Here is a 22,629-nt window from a genome sequence, read left to right as displayed (position 1 = left end):
AGTGCTTTCTGTAAACGATGGAGAAGATTTGATTCAAATGAAACCGAACATTTATTTACTCTGGAGCTGAATCTGGTCTGATCCTCTGGATGTGTGTTGTGTTTTTTTTATTTTTCTCTGTTAGCTGTTAGCTTCTCAGTCCTGTCCTCTCATCATGCATCCTTTTTTTTATGATTGGAAAATGTATCTATTTAAATGTCTTGAACCCAAACTGATCAGTGTTTAAAAGAAAAACTTTGTGTTTTCCATCCCTTTTCGTAACATTTGCTGATGCTTCTGTTTGTTTTTCAGACGGACGATGTGTTCAAGGCCGTTCCCACCCCGTTGTCTCCAACGCCGGCCCCATCCACACCCATAACCCTGGAAACCCCGGAGACGTCGGCCTCCTCGACGTCGTCAGGGTCGCCCAGTTCTCCCAGTTCCACCTCCACGTCTAGAATTGTGAAGCGCAAAACTGGTTAGTATCCAATCGGAGTTTATTTTCATAAATATAAACCTCAGAATAACTTTCCGTTTTATCACTTTTTTCTCATTCTAACTAAAATGCACCTTCATTTTGATTTCATGTGTTTTATGGTTTAATTTTATGGAGACAATGAGCCTGGTTCTCTGATTGAGAATAACCTTTGAAAACCTTTTGTTGCCTCAAACTCCTGCTGTTCTTTTATTCTGAATCAGCCTAAAAAACCTGAAATCATCTTAAATCTGTTCTTTCTTTGAATTTATCTAAAATTTATGCAGTGTTTTAAAACACAAAAAGCAATACATTTCAAAGTCTAATTCATGAAATTCTTAAAAATGCTCATATTTCAACTCAACACCCTGAAATAATATTTAAGTTGAATGCTAAAGTTGTACATTTATCAATAAATTTTCATCAATATTTTCATTTTTATATACAGTATATATATATTTTTAAAGTTTATCGTTCTTAGGAATTTTAATTAGGAGAAGGTCAAACTCTGAGAAACTAATTTAAGTTGATAATTTTTCACTTAACCATATTTTGTCAAATGTATTAAATAAAAACAATCAGGTAAATATGTCAAGGGAGTTTTTTCTTTTTCAATAATTTGTCTTAAATGTGGATTATAATCTTAAAAAGTCTTAAATGTACTGAAACTTGAAAATACCCTTTATTTTAGATAAAAAAACATTTTTTGTAGTTATAAAAGCAGATCTGTGTCTAAACATACTGATCAGGATTAACCTGGTTTTCTCTTAACTCTCACCTTCTGATTTATTATTTTTATTTACTTCATTTACATTTTTTTTAACATTTAAAAGAAAAATAGTTCTGCACATTTTTCAGATCAAATCGAAAATGAAGAGATTTACTTGGCAGATGCATGAAAGCATCTGTCAACAGTCTTTTACATTACGTATTTAATAATTTTTTGATTTCTTTGGGCGCTGGTGGCTTTTAATGAACAGTAATTTGACAGAAAAGAGGATGAAGAGAGAATAGAAACAACATGCAGCAAATGGTCAGAGACAGAGAATTTTAAGCCAAAAGTGCTTAAAATTCTTCATTTAGATGCATTTTATAATTGGACAAAAAAAAAGTTTTGCTTTTCTTGATCCCAGTAAAAAACACAACAGATTCTGATCAACTGCAAATCTGTTGTTGTACAAACCAGCTTCCTTTGGTTGGGTTGTCTTTCATTCAAAATGCTGCAGCTGCTTGTTGTTCCTGTTGTAAGACGTGAGTTTGCTGGTCTGAGCTCAGATTAGGAATCACAGCTTCAGATGACCGTTTCCCCAGTAAACTTCCTGCTCAGTCATTGTTAGCAGCCAGCCGCACTTTGCAGCTCTCTCCCTTTTAATGGTATTTTCACATGCAGTTTATGGAGTCGGAGCACAAACAGCTTGTATTGATTTTCTCAGACAATTCTGCAATATCTGACAGCTGGGCAACATGTTAGTCTCCACTTATACCTCCTGCTGACTCAAATGGGGATTTTTATCAGTGTAAGTGGACTAGTTTGAGAAACTCTTCTGTAGAAATGCAGTTTAACCAGAACCAGTGTGTATCCAAATGACTTACAGTGTCAATTTACCATCACTTTAACATCGACCAAATAAAAAGACACAAACACAAAGTTTTTTCTCACTGTCTGAAGTTAAATCAGACCAAACTTTTCTTGTTTTTTCTTTCTTAGAATTAACAAAATTATTTCTATTTGCTAAATACTAGAACAATTTTTAGAGATTTTCTTTGTAACTTTCTTCAAGTTTATTAGTTTAAATAAATTTTAAATTACTTGATTTGGGTCAAACTGACAGACGAGGTTTACCACAAACTTTGGTCCAGGCAAGTGTTTTATTGGTTTTGCTCGAACAATATTAATAGATTGGAATGGCCTAGTCAAAGTTAAGCTTAGAATCTGCGGCTGGAAAGACTTGCAGTAGTGAAATGTAGTAGTTCTATAAAATATTGACTCAACAGCTGAATTTAAAATGACACTTTTTTTGATCTCTACTTGTACAAAATGTTAGAAATGTTCCTTCTGCTTCTCTTTTCTGCACTGTTTTGCTCTAACAGATGAAATCCTCACACAATTATGTTTATTGTTGGAAGGAGACAAGATATGAAAATGTCTGTCGCTGCAGATCAGGATTATTTTAGTATTTGAGTATTTATTAAATATTCTGATTGGATAAAAACATGGGCCCATTCTGCAGACTTTTCATTGAACCACTTCAACTTATTTCATACATAATTAAAAATACATTTAATCTTAAAAGCAAAATTTATTTATTTTTTGCAGTTTTGGCTTAATTATTCGTTTGAGGGTGTTTCAGAGTCTGTTTACTCAAGTTAACAATTAATCGATTACTAAATTATTTGACGATTATTTCAATAATTGATTAATTACGATTAATTTAATAATTTCAGCCTGATTGACTTGAGCGCTCCTCCTAAATGTTGCTGTAACCCGACAACAACGAAGACCTGAAGCCGAACTTCAGCACAGTTGAAACATTTGAACTTTGACACCAGCAGGCGATTCTAATTCGTTCCTCCTCAAGCTGCTTGACTTGATCATTTGCTAGCAGGAGCCTAATGGGTGCAAATAATCATTCCTTCATATCGACGGGGGGGAAAACAAGACATTAATCTCAAGCTGCAGTCAGTAAAAGTTTGTTGAGCACAAGCAGCTGACCGGGCTGCGGCCCGTTTGGGTTTCGTCTCCCTGGACCGCCTCTCCCATTGACAACCGGTGGAACTCGATCGTGTTCCACCGTCTCTCATTAATCCTATCTGCTGAATCACAAGCACGCCCCCCGTCCTCCAGCTTTTATCATTTATTTCTGCATGTACTTGCATTATGATAATAACGTTATTACTGATGCGTTGTTCTTGCAATGTTTGGTTTCTGCTGACTGGACCGAACCAGCAGAGTGTTGCTCTGCTGGTATTGTTGCTGATTTCTTCCCCCTATTGATTCAATCCGTTTCCTTTTTGAGGTTTTCATGTGTGGATTATTGTCCTGCAGGTTGAGTTGGCGTTTGATCGCCTCAACATTTAACAGCAGAAGTTTGTTTGTATCTGCTTCATTATTGGCAATAAATATAAATTAGAAAGGTGAGTGCTTTAATTCGGATTACTTTGCTTGCATTTTTTTGTCTTCCACTCCTGCAAGGTAAGCTCATTGGGTGAAAATGAAAGCTACTCGGAGCTAAAGACTTTTCTAACACTTCAGCTTTGTTTTCATTAAGGAAAGCAACGCTCCTTTTGCTTTTCCTTTCGCCAAAATAAAATCAGCTCATTCTCTTTTCATCATCTCGTTCCCTTCGTGTTGGATGGCTGCAGCGTTTGGTAACGGGCGTGCCTGCTACCATCACTGCCGGGGAAGCGATCGCATTAAAGCAACACACTAATTCGACCTGAAATTGCATTCTTAATGTCCCGGGTTAATGCTTTCATTATGATATCTGGAAGAAAAACAACAACAGCAGAGCTACCTTCGCTAGAATCTTAACAAGAAGCAAAACAGAGGCAGATGTGGAACGGAAACCAGAATTGCCCCCAAGCACTGCTGTTGCATACAATTATAGAGGAAATTACACTGGAACTGCAAGCTGCTTGGCTGCATAATATCTTTCTGGATGAAATTAGTGTTTTCATTACCAAAGTACGTATCTGTGACACTCTCTCTTCTCTTTTTTTTGTTGGCCTACATCTGCAGTAAGAGAGTAGAGTCATCCTGTTTTTCATCTCCACATTTCTCTCTGTTTAATCACGGCATAATTTCATCTGGGACCCCCTTCACTTCATTATTTTTTGCTTCTTTTTTTTTTGTCTCTCTCTTAATTTAATTCCTCTCCTGATGTGTGCAGCGAGGAAGATGTTCCCCAAGAGGAAGCTGGATGAGAGCGAGAGTCGGAAAGGGGAGTCCGAGGTCGCGGAGGAGCAGGGTCAGCAAAACAAACGACCCCGCCTGGAGAGCGGTGTCAGCAGTGCAGGTACGCTTTCTTCCTCTGCAGCGAGTCTGATAACAGGGGTCACATCCTGTGCAGGTCTGGAAGGCCCAGGTGAATGTAGAGGGGAAAAAAATAAAGCAACACATCGAGTAGTTCATTAGAAACCTCTGAACACAATCAGCTCTCCGTTTTCTTTAGGGTGGCATTTTCTGTGATGGGCCGAGAAAAAGTAGAGCGCATTTCTCTTTAAAAAAATAGATGGAAAGTGAATGTGAGGTTAGCATTTAGTTTAATAATTTTATCGTATCTCCGACTGTAGGTCTAAATTCTTAACTTTTCATATGTACAAGACATACGAGTCTCTGCATACACTCACCTGATTATCCAATCAGATTAATAAAATGAGCTGCTTAAATTGTAAGTGTTGCAGCTCATTTTATTGTTTTAAGTCTTAAAATTTGTCCAAGTTCAGTTGACTAACTCAATTTGTAATGTTCAGTCTGTGAGATTCACAAAAAAGAAAACAAAAAACAAATGATTCACTGAATGTTCATTTTTAGACTAAACATTCATAATCTTTTTCAACTAAACATTGATCACTTTTCAGCTCCAGCTTATTCCTTTTCAAAAAGGTAAACAACAATTTTTGTTCAAAGTTTGCAACAATTTTGCTTAAACCCAAAGACTATAAAGACTTTGTTGTATTTTCTGGTCTGTTTCTGTCGGCTACAGTCACTTTTTTATTCTGCTGCCATTTTTCTTTGCACTGCCACAAACTTTTCCATCCCTCCTCCTCCTCCTCCAGTGTTTGAACCCCTGTGCTCCTGAGAAGGCTTCTTATTCTAATGGTTGAACAGACAGACTGTTAATTAGTTTGAGCACTGCTGCCACCTAGTGACCGGAGGCTTGCTTATCATTAAAGCATGAATCAAGACACTTAATACAAAAGATCCCACCCCACAAAGTGCTGGTTTTTATCTTCATTTGTCTTTCAAACGCATTTTTTTTCTGTCCCTGCTGAAGAAAAGCATCCCCAGAGCATGATGCTGCCATCACTATGTTTGAAAGTCACTGCTGGATTTCCTGGTCTTCATGATGCTGTTTGTTCCCTAAAATTCTCTAAAGTTTTCTTTCTTTCCACTTCATGATTATGCACTACTTTCTGTTGATCTGTTACATAATCCCCTCGTTAGAACGAACAGAAAAAAACAAACACTTTCTGGTTGTGACATGAAAGAGTATGGAGAAGTTGAACGGTTAGGAATACCGTTTGCAAGGCGTGGTGCCTTAAAATTCAAACACTAAGAAAAGACATGCCACAATTCTTGCATGAAATGTGATACCACTGATTTTTCTTTTATCTAACACTTACAAGCTTCTCCAACCATCCATAAGAAATTAATTGGATTCACTAATTGACTAGGCGATCAAAAGGAAAATTTCAGTTATGAGAATTTATCAGATGGTAATCATTAAAAACGTACTTTTTGCTTGCATTTCTCTGAGATGTATGCAGCCTGAGCTTCTGGTCTGACAGAGGAAATATTTTAAAGCCACATTAATCTCCTGTTCTGCTATATCTGGAAATGTTCTTTGCTGAATGAAGAATTGGGAGAAAACAAGAGTGTTAATGACTCGCAAATGATCTTTAGCTTCTTCCCTGACACAACAGATCCTTTAATCCACAATAAAACCACATAATACAGAAACATAGGCAGCAAGATGGCAAATAATGTGCAAATGAAAACTAAAACATTACAAGTAATTGGTTTTTCCTTCAAAGGATTATTTTATCTTTTAATTTGCTGGTGTTTATTTGGGGCAGTCCCTCTGACTACGGCCCATAAAGGATCAGGGGAATCTTCCTGAGGGCAGTTTTTGTTGTTGCATTTAGAATGATAACAACCAGGCAGTCGTTGAGATGATTCCTCATGTTTTAAATCCATTTTTATATAGATTTAACGCCTAGAGACGAAGAAGACTGTTGGTTTTATTTTGTTATTTCGCTTTATAAATAAACCAAGCTAAATTGAAGCTTTGTGTATTTATTTCTAAAAGCTAATAGGTTTTTTCTGTGTTTTTATTCCATTGTACCATGTGTCTTGTCAATTAAATTTTTTTCTCTGTCAAAGTTTGAACTCTAAGGGATCAAATTATCTTAAATAAGGAGAAAATACATCCTTATTTGTACTTTCTTTCTGAAATGGTCATCAATACAGAAAAGGGATAAAAAGGAAAACCTCACCACATGAAGGAAATCCTATTTAGATTCTTTTTGATCTAAAAATCCTTTTCCAGGCCTTATATGATTGTCCCTCTGTAGCCCTCTATTGTTCTATGTTTTATGGCCTAATTGTGCAGCTGCTGCTATAAAGGCTACCATGCATTAGTAGGGATGTAATACTTAAAACTCCAAAAACATGGCAAGACTTTATATTCACAAGAATGGGACGGGATGAGATTTTAATATTATTTACAGATATTTAAGACTGACACATTTTTCTTTCTTGCTATTTGAAGTTAAATCAGACTAACATTTTCTTGATTTAGGTCAGATACAATTATCAGAATTATTTCTATTTTCTAAATGCCAGAAAACAAGAAACATTTTTAAGGATCTTTTTCTTTGTATGTTGTTTTAGCATTTAATTTGAGCTGGAATCTTGTTAGTCTGCATTGCTTCAATGAACTGAATATTTATTATTCCTAATGGCTCAGTGACTTACTGATCTTTGCAATTGAAATAAAAGTTGTCTTATATTTTATATGGTAAAGTTTTTTAAAGTTGAGTTCTTGTATCAGTTTTTTTTTGTTCTTGTTTGTGAAAACAATTGAGGTGTTTTGTCATTTTCTTAATTTAGTTGTATTTTATCAGACATTTATAGACTCTGCAGTAGCACTAATGTTCATTGGACCTTTTTCTACATTAAGCTCAGCTTATTGAGGATTTGCTAATAATTAAGTGAGCCATTCTTTGCACAGTCAACTTTTAAATGTGAGTGGCCTATTTTAACTTGAACATCTTAAAAAGCACATTGTATGGCAGACATGGTATTTAATTTCTGAAAATACTAAAGTGATTGTTAAAAAAAAAATTCCTGATTCCAACTAGATCTTCTAAACTTTGACAGTCAACCTACAGAAATTGAGTTTTCCTGACATCAAGAGGTTAAATCCTGTTTTTTTTTTTTTACTATACTGTGATTGGCTAGAACAGGAAAGTCCCATCACTGACCTCTAAAGACACAATGCATGTTTTTAATTTTGGCACAGAGAAGGGAAACCTAAATGCTTGCTGTTTAGCCAGAATGGCTTGACTGCATCAAAGCCCTTTTTTAATTGCACCAACATGAATGATTTGTTAAAAAGCATCGGAGTCTTTGTTTCTCTAAATGAGTTCTTAAGAACAGGGTAGTAATCCTACCTGTAATCAAGCTTGTAAACCAAACAAAAGAGTTTCATAAATACACCTTTAACCTCCTGATGAGTTGGAGAAGCTTTTTGTTTTTTACCGTTGATGGATAGAAAAGTTTGACAACCACTTTATCCCCAATTGCTGCTTTCACTTTTCCCAATTTGCTGGTTTCTTTTTTGACATCTCATTAAGACCAAAATTATTAAGCTAAAGCAATAACACTGGTAGATGTATAGGCATTTCTCACATTTCTGCTTTTTTAGATCATTAGTTTTCAAAATGAAAAGTAGTCTTCAACTAATGATTTCATTTATTGGAGGAAAAAGCTATCCACACCAATCTGACCTTGTGTAGAAAAAAGTAATAACTGTCTTGTTAAGTTATGATTTAAGTGTGATTAACAGCATTTTTTTTTTTTTTTGAAAGCTGAGTTTTATTTCAGTCGGGCCTGATTGCTGCCAGACCTGAAATCACTTAAATTACAAGATACGTCTTAACAGGATGAGGTGAAAAGATATTAAAAGGCAACATATCATGACTAGAAGGTGATTCTGAGGAGAAATCAGAACCACATGAACTGACATCAGTTGATTTAGGAATTTTAAGGCCACTAAAATGAATCAAAAAGCCAATTGAAGACTCATCAGGCACTTTGCTGTCACTGATTGAACCACGAAAACTATTTGTTTTTGAAAATAATTCTCAAGTGGAATATCCAGCAATCAGTTTGATGTTGAGATCAAGCCCACCTATGATATGCTGCAAGATTGCAATCCAAAGCATACTCAGAAGTCCTCTGACTGAGTGTCCTAATCAAAGTTTGTGCTTAAAATCATGTTAAATATCATCCATTGTGGCTGAATTGAAACAATTCTACAAAGGGTGAGCCAAAATGCCTCCCGTGCGATGTCAAAGACACTTTGCAAGGGTGGCTCAATCAGTTATTAGGTTTGGTGGAAGTAAGTGCTTAACATGAGGCAGCTTGTTTAGTTAATTAATAAAATCAAAGTAATCTTTTTTGTCCCTCAGGAAAGTGACAAATAAGTTAAAGAATGTAGATTCACACAAATATAAAAGCCAAAAGCAAAGGTCACTCTGGTTCAAAGAAAATTGTAACTAAGTAAGATGATTTAAGAAACGTGCAAGTTGGGTGTTTCTGCATAAAAACCAGACTATTTGCAAAGATGTGAAGAAATTGTAAATATTGAGTTTGTGGGAGCAGTGATGACTATAAAGTCGTACAGTAGCTGGGAGGAAGGACCAATCACAACGCTACTTAGTGCACCAAGGATGCAGCAGTTTGAATGAGCTCTCCAGTTCATGCATGAGATGGGAAACGTTGTTCAACAGTTGTGTTAGTTCTTCAAATCTAAATCCTCATTTGAAAAGTGTTTATTTTTCTTAAATTATCTTTTGTTTAATGAACCGAAACATGCAAAAATCGTAAACATTTCTAAGGGCATATATGCGTTTTCACAGCATTTATCTGTTGTGTTTCCCAGCTTTTGGGAAATGTTTTGATAAATTCGAGATGGTAGAGCTAAATTCAGTAGTTTTTAGCTTTATTTAATGTGTAAAGAAAATTAAAGTTTTATGCCGGTCTTCTCAACCAGCCAACACATGACCCCGTCCGTCTGCTGGGAGTCGGTGCTACAAGTTTGTCAATAGCAATTTCCCCTCCTACCTGAGTGTCTCGAGTGAAAAGGAAAGCTCAGAAATATCACCTGCAGCGTTTATTGAAGAAGAAAGTGTCTTCAAACATGGCCTCGCTTAAAAAAAAAAAGAAAAAAATGGCTGCCCTCAGTAAACCTGCTGGCATTTATCTCTTCAATGACTTCACTCCTTTTCTGTCTTCCCCTGTGTAGAGAACACCGATGAACCCATGGAGGAGGGAGCAAAGGAAGAAAAGGTTGAAAAGCCAGTGGCTGAGGCTAACAGCCCAGACGAGGAGGTGGGGAACGAGAAAACAGAAGGAGAGAAGGCCAAGAAGGAGGAGGAGCAGGTAGAAGAAAAGATCTCTGATGAGAAAGAAAAGAAAGCTGAGGGGGCGGAAAAGAAAAATGAAGCAAAGGAGAAGACGGATGATGAGAAAGGGGCCTCTGTCGCCAAAGACAAGGTGGTTGAAAAGGACACGAAAGACACAGGGAGCCCAAAAAGTCAAATGGGAGAAAAAAAGCAGAAAGAGGCGAAGGAGCAGAAAGATAAGGAGCTGGCCAAGAAAACCCCAATCAGCAGTTTCTTTGGTGAGGAGGAATTTGCATTGCTCTGCGCTTGCATTAAAAATGTCTCCCCAAAAAAAAAAAAAAAAAGAAAAAGTGCTGCGCTTTTATCTGTACGAGAAGACAGCACATTTCTGCCCGTCATCAAACCTTTGCTCACCTTTTTCTGTTTCTTTTTCTGCCTTTATTAGCTCCCCGAAAAGCAGCAGTTAAGACAGAGAAACCAGAGAAGAACGAAGGAGAGAAAAAGACGAGTGCAGAGAGGAAGAGCTCCGATGAGGAACAGAAAGACGCAAAAGGGTGAGAGAAGTTGCATCCAGCTCTGGTTTGTTCGGTCGGCTGCTGTGCTGCAGAGTCTGCAAATAAGCAACATGGAGTAGATAATTTATACACATTAGGTTCCTATTGATTGAACTTCTGTTTCCATTAGATGCATAAAATTCACAGTTCAGCTGAAATGAGAACAACTTGAAGTTCCTGTGTAACACATTCAGTTTTATTTTTGTGATCTTCATCTTGCTGAAAGAGTCTTTAGTCAGTAATACATTTTAGGAAAGTGGTAAACAGTAACACACTGTTACCATGTGACGTAAGCGGTTTCTACACCTGGAAGAGTTTGGCTTTCAGGATTTTTCAGAAATGGAAACGGGGTATCAGCTCATTTCCTAAATATTGTCTGGCTGTCTGTGGACCTCCATTCATCCGTCCGTTCATCTCTAATCTAATTATTCAAAGTCATGTTTTCGTCCATTTGTTGTTCATTCAATTGTTCAAAGTCGTATTTCCGTCCTCTCATCCTCTACTATCTATCATATGTCCAGCAATCTGATTGTCCGTCGTCTCCCTTCTCTCCGCTGTCCATCTAATTGTCGACCATCAGTCATCCGTCTAATTGTTTACCCTCCATTTGCCCATTTTCCATCTGATCGTCCAGCGTTTCCTTATCTGTCATCCATCTGGATTGTCCCCCATCATCTGACATGGAGCTGTCCTCCTGCTCTTTCATCTAATCATTTCCTTACAATCACGTTTTTTGCAAATTTGTTATTAAACACCTGAACTCTGTGGAAACAGCTGCTGTAAATACAAAGTGATCTTTTATATTTATTGTTTAAAAGTAGTGTATAGAAAGCTGAATCTTTACAGAAACAACATTTTTATTTAAAAAATGTTGGAACTCTTTCTCTTTTCCTTTGCCCCTGTTTTCCCTTGGAGACATTTTCCAAAGTACTGACTATTTAAACACCCCAACCTCTCTGCAGCTACACAAAACCCTGATGTGGAGTTTGTCCTGATAATTTTCAGTCTGTTCTTTGTTCCCAGTCATTTCAGCTGCAGTAGTTCTTCTCTTAGACCTCCAAACAGTGGGCAGTCTTCCCCTCTCATTGTCTGTCTGCTGGTGGATTCCTTTTCCTGAGCTCATTTGTGGAAACAAGATGTCGTACAGTCTCTGTCTTCAAGTTGCTTTGAATTATTTGGTCTGAAATCACAACTTTTCCCTATGTCAGAGCCACTATCTGCAGTTCCGTTGGCCATATAATTGGAATTAGGAAAATAAATTTGCTCAGTGGAAACGAGCCAATTTTGAAAACTCAAATTTTTTGGATAAAATGTTTTGGCTCTAGGATGAGGTGGTTCTTCAGCTTTATGGAAGTGAGTGTATTTTGCAAAACTGCAATGGATCAGCAGGCAGATTTTACTACTGGTGGAAACAACAAAGAAGATGACAGGAAGTGGTATAAGGATGAAGCATGTTTTTTAATGAGTTATCATGTGAACCACTTATTCACGTGTGGTTTTAATTGCATTTATTATTTAATGGAAACACTGCAGTTACAGAATGTTAAGCGGAATATCGACAAATTTTTGTGTGCATTTGTAATGGGAACGCAGATACTCAGAGCTCCGTGTCTGTCTTCTTTTTCTGCACATAATCAGTGTTAGAATGTTCTCTTCCAGCTTTACTCAGAGCTGTCCTTGGTTTCAGTTGTGTTACTAATTAATGCAACCTTATTTGTGTCTTTTTTGACACTGAACACATCCACATATCGTGTTGCTCAGCTGAACTCCAACACTGAGCTCTTCATAACTTACACTCATCTAAAATGGAAATAATAAAATACTTTGTTAGGAAGAGCTACATAAAAGCAAAACTTAAACTCAGTGTCATTGAATAATGCTCCAAGGGATATTTGCACATAAATACAGAATAAAATAGGGACTAATTTAGCAACATAACAGAGAGATGGGGAGGAACAAATGGATCAAATTTAATGAATTCAGTGAGAAATCTTCTGTTTTCTCTTTTTCTTGATGCATGACTTCTACTCTGAATACTCTCCATAAATGCCTTCCTGAGTACAGACAAGATTACTGCACAGTAAATATCAAAGAACATAAGGAATACACAGCTCTGGAAAAAGCTGATTTTACTTGTTATAGATATATGTTTGAGTAAAATGAACATTGTTCTTTTATACTATGGACTACTAACAACATATCTCTGAAATTCTCATTTTTACAGAAAATGAGAATTGGTCAAAATAATGTAAATAATGCAGAGCTTTCACACCTCAAATAATCCAAAGGAAACAAGTTTGTATTAATTTAGAGACAACAAAACTAATGTTTCAACTCAGGAAGAGTTCAGAAATCAATATTTGGTTTTCAGTGGCGCTCAGTGCAGTTTTCTCTTCATTTTTTCCAGAGCTGCATATATTTTCTTTAACACAAACATGAGGCAAGTTTGTATTAAAAACCTAAATCATATTTCTTGTACAATTTAAGAAAAGACCCAGTTAACTTGACATTTACTAAGACTAATTAAAGTGTCTAAACTCTGCAGGTTAAACAGATTCTCCTGCTTTAACATTCAAGTAGCTGTCATGCCAGATGCGCCTGTAATCTACCTGTTGAGAGATTCAGGAGGAACTGGGAGTCTAGTTAATGTCAGCTTCATAGTTTTACACACAGCTAATTAGGATCAGCCGGTTCATAATAATCAGCAGATGAAAAAAGTAACTTCATGTGTGAAGTGTGAAACGCTTCAGCGAAGCAGGTGAAACAGAGACTTAATTACTTTCAGATTTGATTACCTGTACAGTTAATGATCATTATCATTAACCTGACAGCGCTGTAGCTCAACTCAGAGCCGGATTTCTGCATGTTTCAACATAATTACTGACCGGTGCTGGAGTTCATTATTAAAAACGAAGCAATAATTTAATATCCTTGGATATCAGCCACCAATGAAGCTTTTATCTCTTCTGAAGTGTTGTCAAACTATCAGTTTAATCAGTAACTCCTTAGATTGTGACCCACATGTTCATTTAACAGATAATTAAACTGCTGAAGAAAATCCAACTTTAAATTTATCCAAAATGGAGTTCCTATACTGACATGAAAGTAATATACATGCATGAAGTTTGAAGGAGGATGTCATAAATATTTCAATTTAAATTTGTTTTCCTGTTTGTGGAATTTATCCATCATCACACCCTTTGTCAAAAGTAAAAATACTCTTCTGAAAAGAAAAAAAATATATTTTGAGTTCAATACTCATCAGATAATAATTGAAAGATGCTGAACATCGACTGGAAATTCAGTCAGAAAGGAGATTATTACATAATAAATATATTCTTGAATACTGTCTTTGGTCATTTTTAGTTAATTGAGGGCAAGTTAGGATGAATAAAATAACCTAAAATGTCCCCAAATCCCACTATTTAATCCCAGTTTTTTTTTTTGAAATCAGTGATACTATAGTATCCTTGCAATCTCTCATGAGCTTTCTTTTTATTTTTATGGTCAGTTGCCATAATGTTACATTAAACACCTTTTACTCCAGTTAGTTTGATTAGCCAGAGAGAGAAAAAATCAGAATCTGATCAAATTTCAACTGGCATGGCAGACCTTACAGGAAGATTGGAAATTGGTTTCTCGTGGTAAAAGCGTCTCCAGGGAGAGCTAACCCTCAGACTCTGAGTCTTTTTTGTGATGGAACAACATGCTAATTAGGTAGCACCTCAAAACAAGGCTGTGAGTCTCTGATTTGGTCCACTGGTTTATTAGGAACTGTGATAACACGTCCAATTTATACTAGAGGAAATCCAGGTTTCTCACTGTAACTACCTTCTTCTGTCAGTCAGGCTGCTTTCATGTGTGGCTAGAAATGTTTCTGAGTTTGACTAATTTGGATGTTTTGGCCAAAAATGTTTATTTCTTAATACAGTTATTTCATTTTTCATCATTCAGATTGTCAATAAAATGAAAAATGTACTTTTCTGTAACGCATGATGTGCTTAACAAAACATATATTAATAAAAATAAATAATAATTACCATAACTATGGCCCTTCGAAAATACCTGACTATATGAAGTGATTTGCTGGATTTTCTGGCTTTAGCTGAAAGTTTCTTCTTTTTTAGAGTTTGTCTTTGTAATTTACCACATCCAAAGCAAAACAACAACATAATACTTTATAAGAAACAACACGACTTAGCAAACAAACTAATTATAGGAATTATGTCCAATTATCTATCCTTTTTTACTTGAAACATGTTTACTTTTACAAAATTTGTTTCAAATTTTTTACTTTAATTTGAACTACTGTGCAAAACTGAGACAAAAAAAACATAAAATTGAATCTTCAGGTGCTTTATATGTAAGGAAAAGTCCTTTAAAACTACTGTGATGTTTTGATTACTTTTTGAAAACCCTATTAAGATAAAAGCTAAAATAAGCTAAAAGCTAAATCCATCCTGTGTATAGAGATCTCCAAGTCCTATATCTGTTCAATTTTACCTGACACGGAAAACAACCCTCTGTAAGATGGATATTCTTCCTTTTTCTTAAATTAAGACAAAAAAAAACAAAAAAACATCAATTTGGAAGTAAATCAATATTTGTGTTTAGGAGTCTCTGTGTGGCACTGCTCTTAATGCTAACATCTATGGACTTGCCTTCAGGGAAACTCTGGGTGTGATGCGATTACCTGTACCATCAACCACTTTTAATTACTGCAAAGCAAGTAATTAAACAACAAACAAACAGTTAAGGCTGTGTACAAATTGTAGATGCCTGCATAATGCAACTAAAGGTGGCTGCAGCTGCTCTAAGAGAAACGTCATGGGGATAAACTGATCTACAGAAAACAAAAGGAAGGCTTTTTATATCCTTTCTATGATGTTTCAGCCAGAAAGTGCCGTAATGCTGTTATTATTTTAACCTTTCCATGTAAAGTAAACCAGAAGGAGCAGCAGCAGCGTATAATTGCTTTGTCGGTTCGAGGTCATGGTATCTATTCCAGCCACAAACTATTTTTAGTTTTGGAAGGGAGCAAAGGCATTTCATCTGCATAACTATTTATTTTTCATTGCTGCGCTGTGTGCAGCAGCGAAGGAGTGATGGGGGAAATGCATGCAAAATAAATTTCACAGCTGTAGTTTCCATTTCATCATGAATTCATGCCATACTGTGTGAAAATAACTTTTTAAGGCAGTTCAAAGAGTATGTTTTGCAATTAATTAAAGTTTTAAAAATCTGTACATATGCTTTTTTTTTTATTTGATTCATTGCAAAAGTCGCATTCTAGAAATGTTTGATATCCTCCAAAACTCCCTCCATCTTAAAGTCGTCAGATCTTTCTTGGCTAGCTTTCCTTAAATGACACCAGTTTTTTTTATTTTTTTATTTATTTATTTCTGTTTTATTTGGAACAATAACAAGAAGCCACTACTGATTTCAAGTCAGATTTATTTACATTTCCTCAATCCAAATGAAGGCAATAATCATTTTTGTTTTGTTTGGGCGATAAGAAGCTTCAAACACTTTTTTGTGTTTCCAGATGAAACTGTAAAGAAAAGGGGAAATCACAATTGCTGCTCTTATTTTGAAGGACAACTTTTCTTGTCAAATAAGAAATGCTAAAATTGCAGAAACCGTTGAGGTGCTTCTAACACATCTTCATATTTCAGTTGATTTTCAAAAATGTAATTAGTTTTTTTTCACTGCATTTTCTTATATAGTTTTTCTATTTTTGTTCTTGTTAGGTTGTTTCCTAATTTATAAACTTTTATAGTTTTTTAAATATTAACGTATTACTGGGGGCTGGTTTGGTACGACGATGATTAATGCTGATTGTACAGCGTTGATATTGCCATGAGTTTTCAGTTGGACTGAAATTTAATTGTTCCTGCTTGTTTTTTTTTTTGTGTTTATTTTCAGTGAATCAACCTCAGGAGAGACGGACTACAATCCATCCAGACCAAACTACCATCCGGTGGACCACGCCTGCTGGAAACAAGGCCAAAAGTAAGCAAAGCCTGTTTTTTTGTTTTTTGTTTTTTTTTATAGCCTCATGCTTGTCTCGTTTAGTATTAACTGGTAATCATAAATATCACGCTCACAGCTCCTGCAGCATATTAAACAACCCTAGAAAAATAGATTTAGCTAAAACTATTTATCCCTGACTGTGAGGTCATATTGTATTAAATAACAAAAACAAAAACAAATGAGAAGAGGCAAAACATACGGGAAAGTTGGGGCTAAATCTCTTAAGTATCTCAAAAGAAATTCTGTATGCTTATCCTGTGTATTTATTTAACAACTCTGCTAAGTCACTCACCAGACAGATTTTTTTTATTTCCTAAGGACACAGCTGTCCCCACATTTGTCCTCCTTGCCCTCATTTGATAACCTCAAATCAAAGCTTATCCTCCTGCTTCACTAATTGCCGGTTGTTCCCGTAATGCTGTCAGCTAAATGTCGTGCATGTAAAAAAGAAAAGCTGTCCTTGCTGCGGCTTTGCAGGCTAACTGCATCCTCATCTTTCTCCAGAGTGCCGTACTTGGCAGTGGCTCGCACCTTTGAGAAAATTGAAGAGGACTCTGGCAGGTAGGAGCTCCACGTGGAGGGAAAAACGGCAAGCTGCGTTTGAGGGGAAATGATTGCAACCCTTTTTTTCTCTCTCTCGCTCACATTTCAGACAGCCAACTGGGATTTTTTTGGAATAACAGAATGAGAAGGGAGAAACTCAGATCATTTAATTTTGTTAGCTTGGGGCACACAGAGTGGAAGAAATGTTGAAATTTATCTGCAGCTGGTTTAAAAAAAACTTTGGTACCAAAAATACAAATTCTTCTGACAAATAAATTCTTTCAGCAATCTAAATCAGACATACAGCGAGAAGTTCAAGCATACTCCTAATGATCATTAATCTTATTATTGAAAGCCTTAGAAATAATTGGTTTAAGCTGACTTGTTTCATGCTGGTGTAATGATGCATCATAAAACAAGTTTAATTAAAAAAATAATAAATTGGACAGGTCTGCATTTCCATTGGCCATATAATTGCCCAATTTGACATTTCCAAAATAAATTTGCTTAAAGAAACACTGCAGTTTGAAAAAAACTTGTTTTTCAATAACATGTTTTGGCTCTGGGAGTTTTTTTGTCGGTATCGTGTGTGTAAACTGTGAAGTTGTAGAAAATGAACAGTTCTAGTGACTCATTAAAAACCAAAAAATGAATGACATTCATCTCCAGTAATGAGTGCTCCTAGAAGTCCTTCAACAGTCTCAGAGGAATATTTGAAACCAGAGACTTCCCGCCATACATCTTGATTCCTATTTCTCCTTAAAGGATATTGGATAACAGTTGCCCCTTGCTACGACTTCCTATCTGAAACTGACGTCTACTGTTTCACAAATGAACTCCTGATATGTCTGGCCGGGTCCCATTAAGGATTAAAACCGTGCAGACAAATCTCATTTCCTTCTCCTCAGTATTTACAGGATGGGCTTGAAATTAATTTACGTCGTTCTCCTTGTCTATCCCCTCTGTCGTCGTGTAGGTTGAGAAACATCGAGACGCTGTCGAACCTGCTCCGCTCGGTGCTGCTGCTCTCTCCAGGTAAAGGCTACTTCATCATGGCTGTAATGGTGAGGCTGACGCTGCTGTGCAGGCAGCTGGCTGCCAGCCACTCCATCAAGCGGAGGGCGGTGAAGCCAGGTTGCACATAAAAGCGCCGGCGTTGTTAGTCTGCGTGTGAGTGAGTACGTTTACAGGAATCCCAGGCGTATCTGTGGGATTCCTGTAAAGACTATGCTGATATGTTGCTGCTTGTTAGTTTGAGTTTTTCTGAACGGGGTCCAGTACTTCCGCCTCGTTGACGTCTGAGCTCTTGGCTTGTGTCCGCCTCGTTCTGTGTTCGGGGTTCTGGTTTGTGAGTGTGTTTTCTTGTCTGCATTCCCACTGTGTGTTTATGTTTGTGTAGTGGAGTCTGAGTGTGTGTTTTAGGGAGGAAATTGAAATAATCAACACTGCAAAAACACAAAATATTATCAAGTATTTTTTTTTGTCTAGATTCCAGTGCAAATATCTTAATACATTTAGATAAGAGAAAACTATCTTATAAAAACGTTTTTAATCAAAATATAGGATCTTGTTTTAAGACAATAATTTCTTAATACTTGATGCTGATTAAAACGTACCATTTCCACTGGCAAGATATTTTTTCTTTACTATAAGTGAAATGATCTGGAACTCAGACTTTTTAATCAGAATTAAGGAATTACTGACTTGGAACAAGTCTGAAATGATGCTAAATAAAGCAAGTGGGATAACTTTTGTGAACTGCAAACGCGCAGACATGACCTGGTGGGTCAGTTTGTCAGTCAAACCTCTCTAATGCGAGAGCAGAAGAGGACAGCGGCTGGTTTTTAGACCTTTTTCCGAGGTAGATGAGATCAGTGGATAAGATCGGCTTAACATGCAAAAGTATCGACCGATCACCAAACTCCCGAAATTAAAGAAATCAGAGCCGATTGATCGGTGCATCTCTAAAAACAATCTTTAGTTGGTTTGTTTTTGCCTCAGTTCATGAACGTTCTCTTCTGTTTTTCTGTTTGTCTGCTTAACACACACACACACACACACACACACACACTCACACTCACTCCTTTTCCCAGACGACCTGCTGTGCTGTGTGTACCTGTGTCTGAACCAGCTCGGCCCCGCCTACCTTGGGATGGAGCTTGGCATCGGGGAGACGGTGCTGATGAAAGCCGTCGCTCAAGCAACCGGTAACAAACACACGAGTGAAGGCTTGTGCATTCGCCGCCTCAGCTCTGCTCATCAGGCAGAGAGCCGGCCGGCCGCCGCTCACCGTCTCGCTCTCGTTACTAGGGCGACATTTGGACAAAATTAAAGCGGAGGCGCAGGAGAAAGGAGATTTGGGCCTGGTGGCCGAGAGTTCCCGTAGCAACCAGCGCACCATGTTCCAGCCGGCCAGTCTGACAGCAGGAGGCGTGTTTAAGAAATTGAAGGAAATTGCCAGCATGAGTGGGAACTCGGTGAGCCACAGAATAACATTTTCATTAGACGAGAACAAGCAGGGGGAATATATTGTCTGCCTCTTTGAATTAACCCCAAGAAAAGAAAAGGGAAAATATGTTAATGCAATTGTGCAATGAACAAGAAATTACAGAGCCTTGCAAAAGCATTTATGCTGTTTAATCCATCATCTAGAACTGGAAGGAGTCACAAGTGCAAACACAACAAAAGCACCTGATGTTGTCCACCTAAGCTGGCAGGGGGAGATTTAGTCATAGAAGCAGCACAGCATGTACCTCTGGAGGAGCTGCAGAGAGCAGCAGCTCTGATGGAAACTGCTGTCTGGAGCAAATGTTGCTTATGCACTCTTTAGTCACAAGGTCATTGAAAAAAATTGTGTGCCAGAAACGTAGCATTGCACATGAGCTTGGACTCTCGTGGTGGTGGCAGTGTCATGCTGTGGGCACGCTTTCTTTTAGCTGGAAAATGGAAGCTTGTCAGATATGATGTTGAACTGGGTTCAGTTCCTTTAAAGCATCTCTTTAAGGAACAGGAGCTTCTTAAAGAGACAGAGGCCCAATTTCAAGGCGTTAAATTGCTAAGTCAAATTTTATATATATGCACACGCACAGTATTGACGTTAACATAGTTACTTGAATGTGCTGTAAAATTAAACTATGTGCCTGGAAAATTCATAATTACTCCCATTTATTTTGCAGATCTTGGAAACCAAGCCACATTTTCTCCATTTTACAATTTTGCATCAATTGTGTTGACATAGCACCTACAATGTCAATAAAATTCATTGAATATTGTGACAAAAAAGTGATGAGTTCTGGAGTTTAAAACGTTTTTCAAGGCTCTGTGGTTTCTGCCAGTTAGTTTTAGGCCAGATAAAGGTAAAAGAAGGACATTAAAGTAAATGTGCATTGAACTGGAAATGACTAGCTTGTGTAATTCAAACAGTAGAGGTCTGAGAGTAAGTTGTCACCTGGCATGAATCTCTCCTGTGCAATTAGTTCATTTTCCTGCTTTGAACATGCATTTTTCTACTCCGTGGTAACCTCGCTCTTTTTTTTTTTTTTTTTTTTTTTACATTTTATTTCTTTTTTCATATTTTCCTGCATTCTATCTCCTCTCGCTCTTCTTCTTCTGTGAATCTCAATTTCCACCCGCCCGCCTCAGGCCATGAATAAGAAAATCGACATCATCAAAGGCCTCTTTGTGGCGTGCCGCTTCTCCGAGGCCCGCTACATAGTCAGGTAAAATAAAACTCTCCAACACTCACACGCTCAGCTGCTTGTGTGACCATAGGCATCTGCATGTTTGTAGACCCAGATATGCCGCAGACCTCCCTGTGTGTTTCACTGTGTAGCGCTTATCACGTACAGCAGGTGGGGGGAAGAAGTAGAAAGGCGTCCGTGGTGCGTGGTGTTTACGTTTTTGGTTGTGACGGGCAGGTCTCTGGCTGGGAAGCTGAGGATTGGCCTTGCTGAGCAGAGTGTCCTCGCCGCGCTGAGCCAGGCCGTCTGCTTGACCCCGCCTGGACAAGGTAAACATCTTCTGTTGGCTCTTATCTTTCCTGCTTTTTACAGCAGGCGTTTCTGAACTTCTTTCAGTTTAGGCACCTGGACCTTTAAAAGATATTGTGTCTTATCAAATATTAAACGTAATGGGAGTGTAAGAGCTGATATCAACAGTCTGAACTGAGGATTTTTCAAAATGGAGTTCATTTTTTATTCACCACAACTCGAGTTCAGACAGGTGCCGTCTAGAAACGCAGACAATTTAAATATTTTCCAAACTCGTCCTTCAGTCTGTCCATCTATCCACCCTAGAGTTGGGAAGATTTTGGCACTTTGTGATTTGGATTTAATTAATTAAATTCTTCTAAGTTTCCTAATATCAGTGTTCACCTATTATGCATTATTGAACAAGTTAGGACAAGTCTATTTGAAAATAAAACATGTTCATTACATTATTTTGCACTACCTGCCCATTCTCTCAGTCCAATGACCACCTTTCTGCTCACCATTCATCCATCTTTTATGGAGGAATTCAAAGGTGCTAAACTCATGAATTAAGAGACGATACACAAAACTCCATTCTCTCCGGCTCACTGACAACCAGGAAGACATTTAATGCACATCTGCGGAATCACATATTACATTTTCATCATCTCATTTCATCATCTCAGAATCCAAAATGTCTTGTCTTCTGCTTCTGGCTTCGAGCATTTATACCGCTTTCAGTCTGCTGTTGTGTATTGGAAACATCTGACCAATGGCATTCTGAATCTTGCTTCTGGCTCTGTTTTACATTGAGTGTGTGTTGGAAGTTCCGAGAATTCTGGGCTGACCTCGTGGAAGTTAAATCTGCTCCCTCAGGAGGACCATTAGTCAGATTGTTAGTTCTTATCTGTCCAAACAGAGACTCTAGCTGAGTCCCTTGCCTGCCTGGATGTCTCGTACAACACCTTATTTGGTGTTGAACCAGCACAACGTAACACATTCCTTTTCAGTAAAACACATCTTAATGTGAATTAACACAACTTTTAACTATTAACATAATTATATTCCTCAACATTCCCCCCTAAAATAAGTACACTTATTTTCTAGTTAATTCGTATGGCATTGCTCTCCCATGGTCATAGGTTTCATTGATATAGGATCGAAAAAACCCTTCATGACAATCCTTTCATCCGAGGGAAAAATTATCCTATGGCCCTCTAGGCAACCACCTTCAGGCACCAGTGAAATCAATGACCATGGTACCCACAATGATTTCTGCTCAAACACCATCATAGGACTATCGGCTTGGTTTGAACCAAGTAGTAGTAAACTTGACTTCTCAGCAGCGATGTGGTGCAGCGTTGTGTAGTACAGTTCCTGTCCTCGGTCGCAGATGCAAATTGTTGTTCCAGTTGATGTTTCTTTGATTTTATTACTCTGCCTTCTAACTGTCCCGGTTCAGGGCTCCAACAAATTCCCATGTCCATGAGTCTCTGAGTCCAACACACATAGGGTCCCTGAACCGCCAGTCACTCTGGTTGCCCTGAGAAGACAGGAAAACTGAGCAGTATCTTATAGTACAACATGTTCCAATTAAAGGTCTTCATTGCTTGCATGGAGAAATCCTTGATGCTCCTTATTGGATTCTAAAGTCCTATTAGTAACTCACATGTGACCTGCGCATGATGACCTTCCATATACATTTCATTTAACATACTGTCCA

General features: G+C 37.5%; 1 protein-coding gene across 1 annotated transcript in view; it reads left to right on the top strand.

Moving 5' to 3' along the window:
• lig1 (ligase I, DNA, ATP-dependent) overlaps positions 1 to 22,629 on the top strand; it is an 81,843-nt gene that overhangs the window by 6,628 nt on the left and 52,586 nt on the right. Inside the window, exons 4-14 of the mRNA XM_008433962.3 lie at positions 292 to 457; positions 4,345 to 4,470; positions 9,709 to 10,086; positions 10,254 to 10,362; positions 16,288 to 16,374; positions 16,900 to 16,956; positions 17,915 to 17,973; positions 19,032 to 19,145; positions 19,249 to 19,415; positions 20,581 to 20,657; positions 20,856 to 20,947. Coding sequence (XP_008432184.1) covers positions 292 to 457; positions 4,345 to 4,470; positions 9,709 to 10,086; positions 10,254 to 10,362; positions 16,288 to 16,374; positions 16,900 to 16,956; positions 17,915 to 17,973; positions 19,032 to 19,145; positions 19,249 to 19,415; positions 20,581 to 20,657; positions 20,856 to 20,947 — 1,432 coding nt within the window. The remainder of the gene's footprint in view (positions 1 to 291; positions 458 to 4,344; positions 4,471 to 9,708; positions 10,087 to 10,253; positions 10,363 to 16,287; positions 16,375 to 16,899; positions 16,957 to 17,914; positions 17,974 to 19,031; positions 19,146 to 19,248; positions 19,416 to 20,580; positions 20,658 to 20,855; positions 20,948 to 22,629) is intronic.

This window comes from Poecilia reticulata, chromosome 17 (genome assembly GCF_904066995.2).
Source record: "Poecilia reticulata chromosome 17, P_reticulata-male-v2, whole genome shotgun sequence".
NCBI lineage: Eukaryota > Metazoa > Chordata > Actinopteri > Cyprinodontiformes > Poeciliidae > Poecilia > Poecilia reticulata.
The sequence above is the reverse complement of the archived record's forward strand: the minus strand, read 5'-3'. Positions and strand labels throughout refer to the sequence as shown.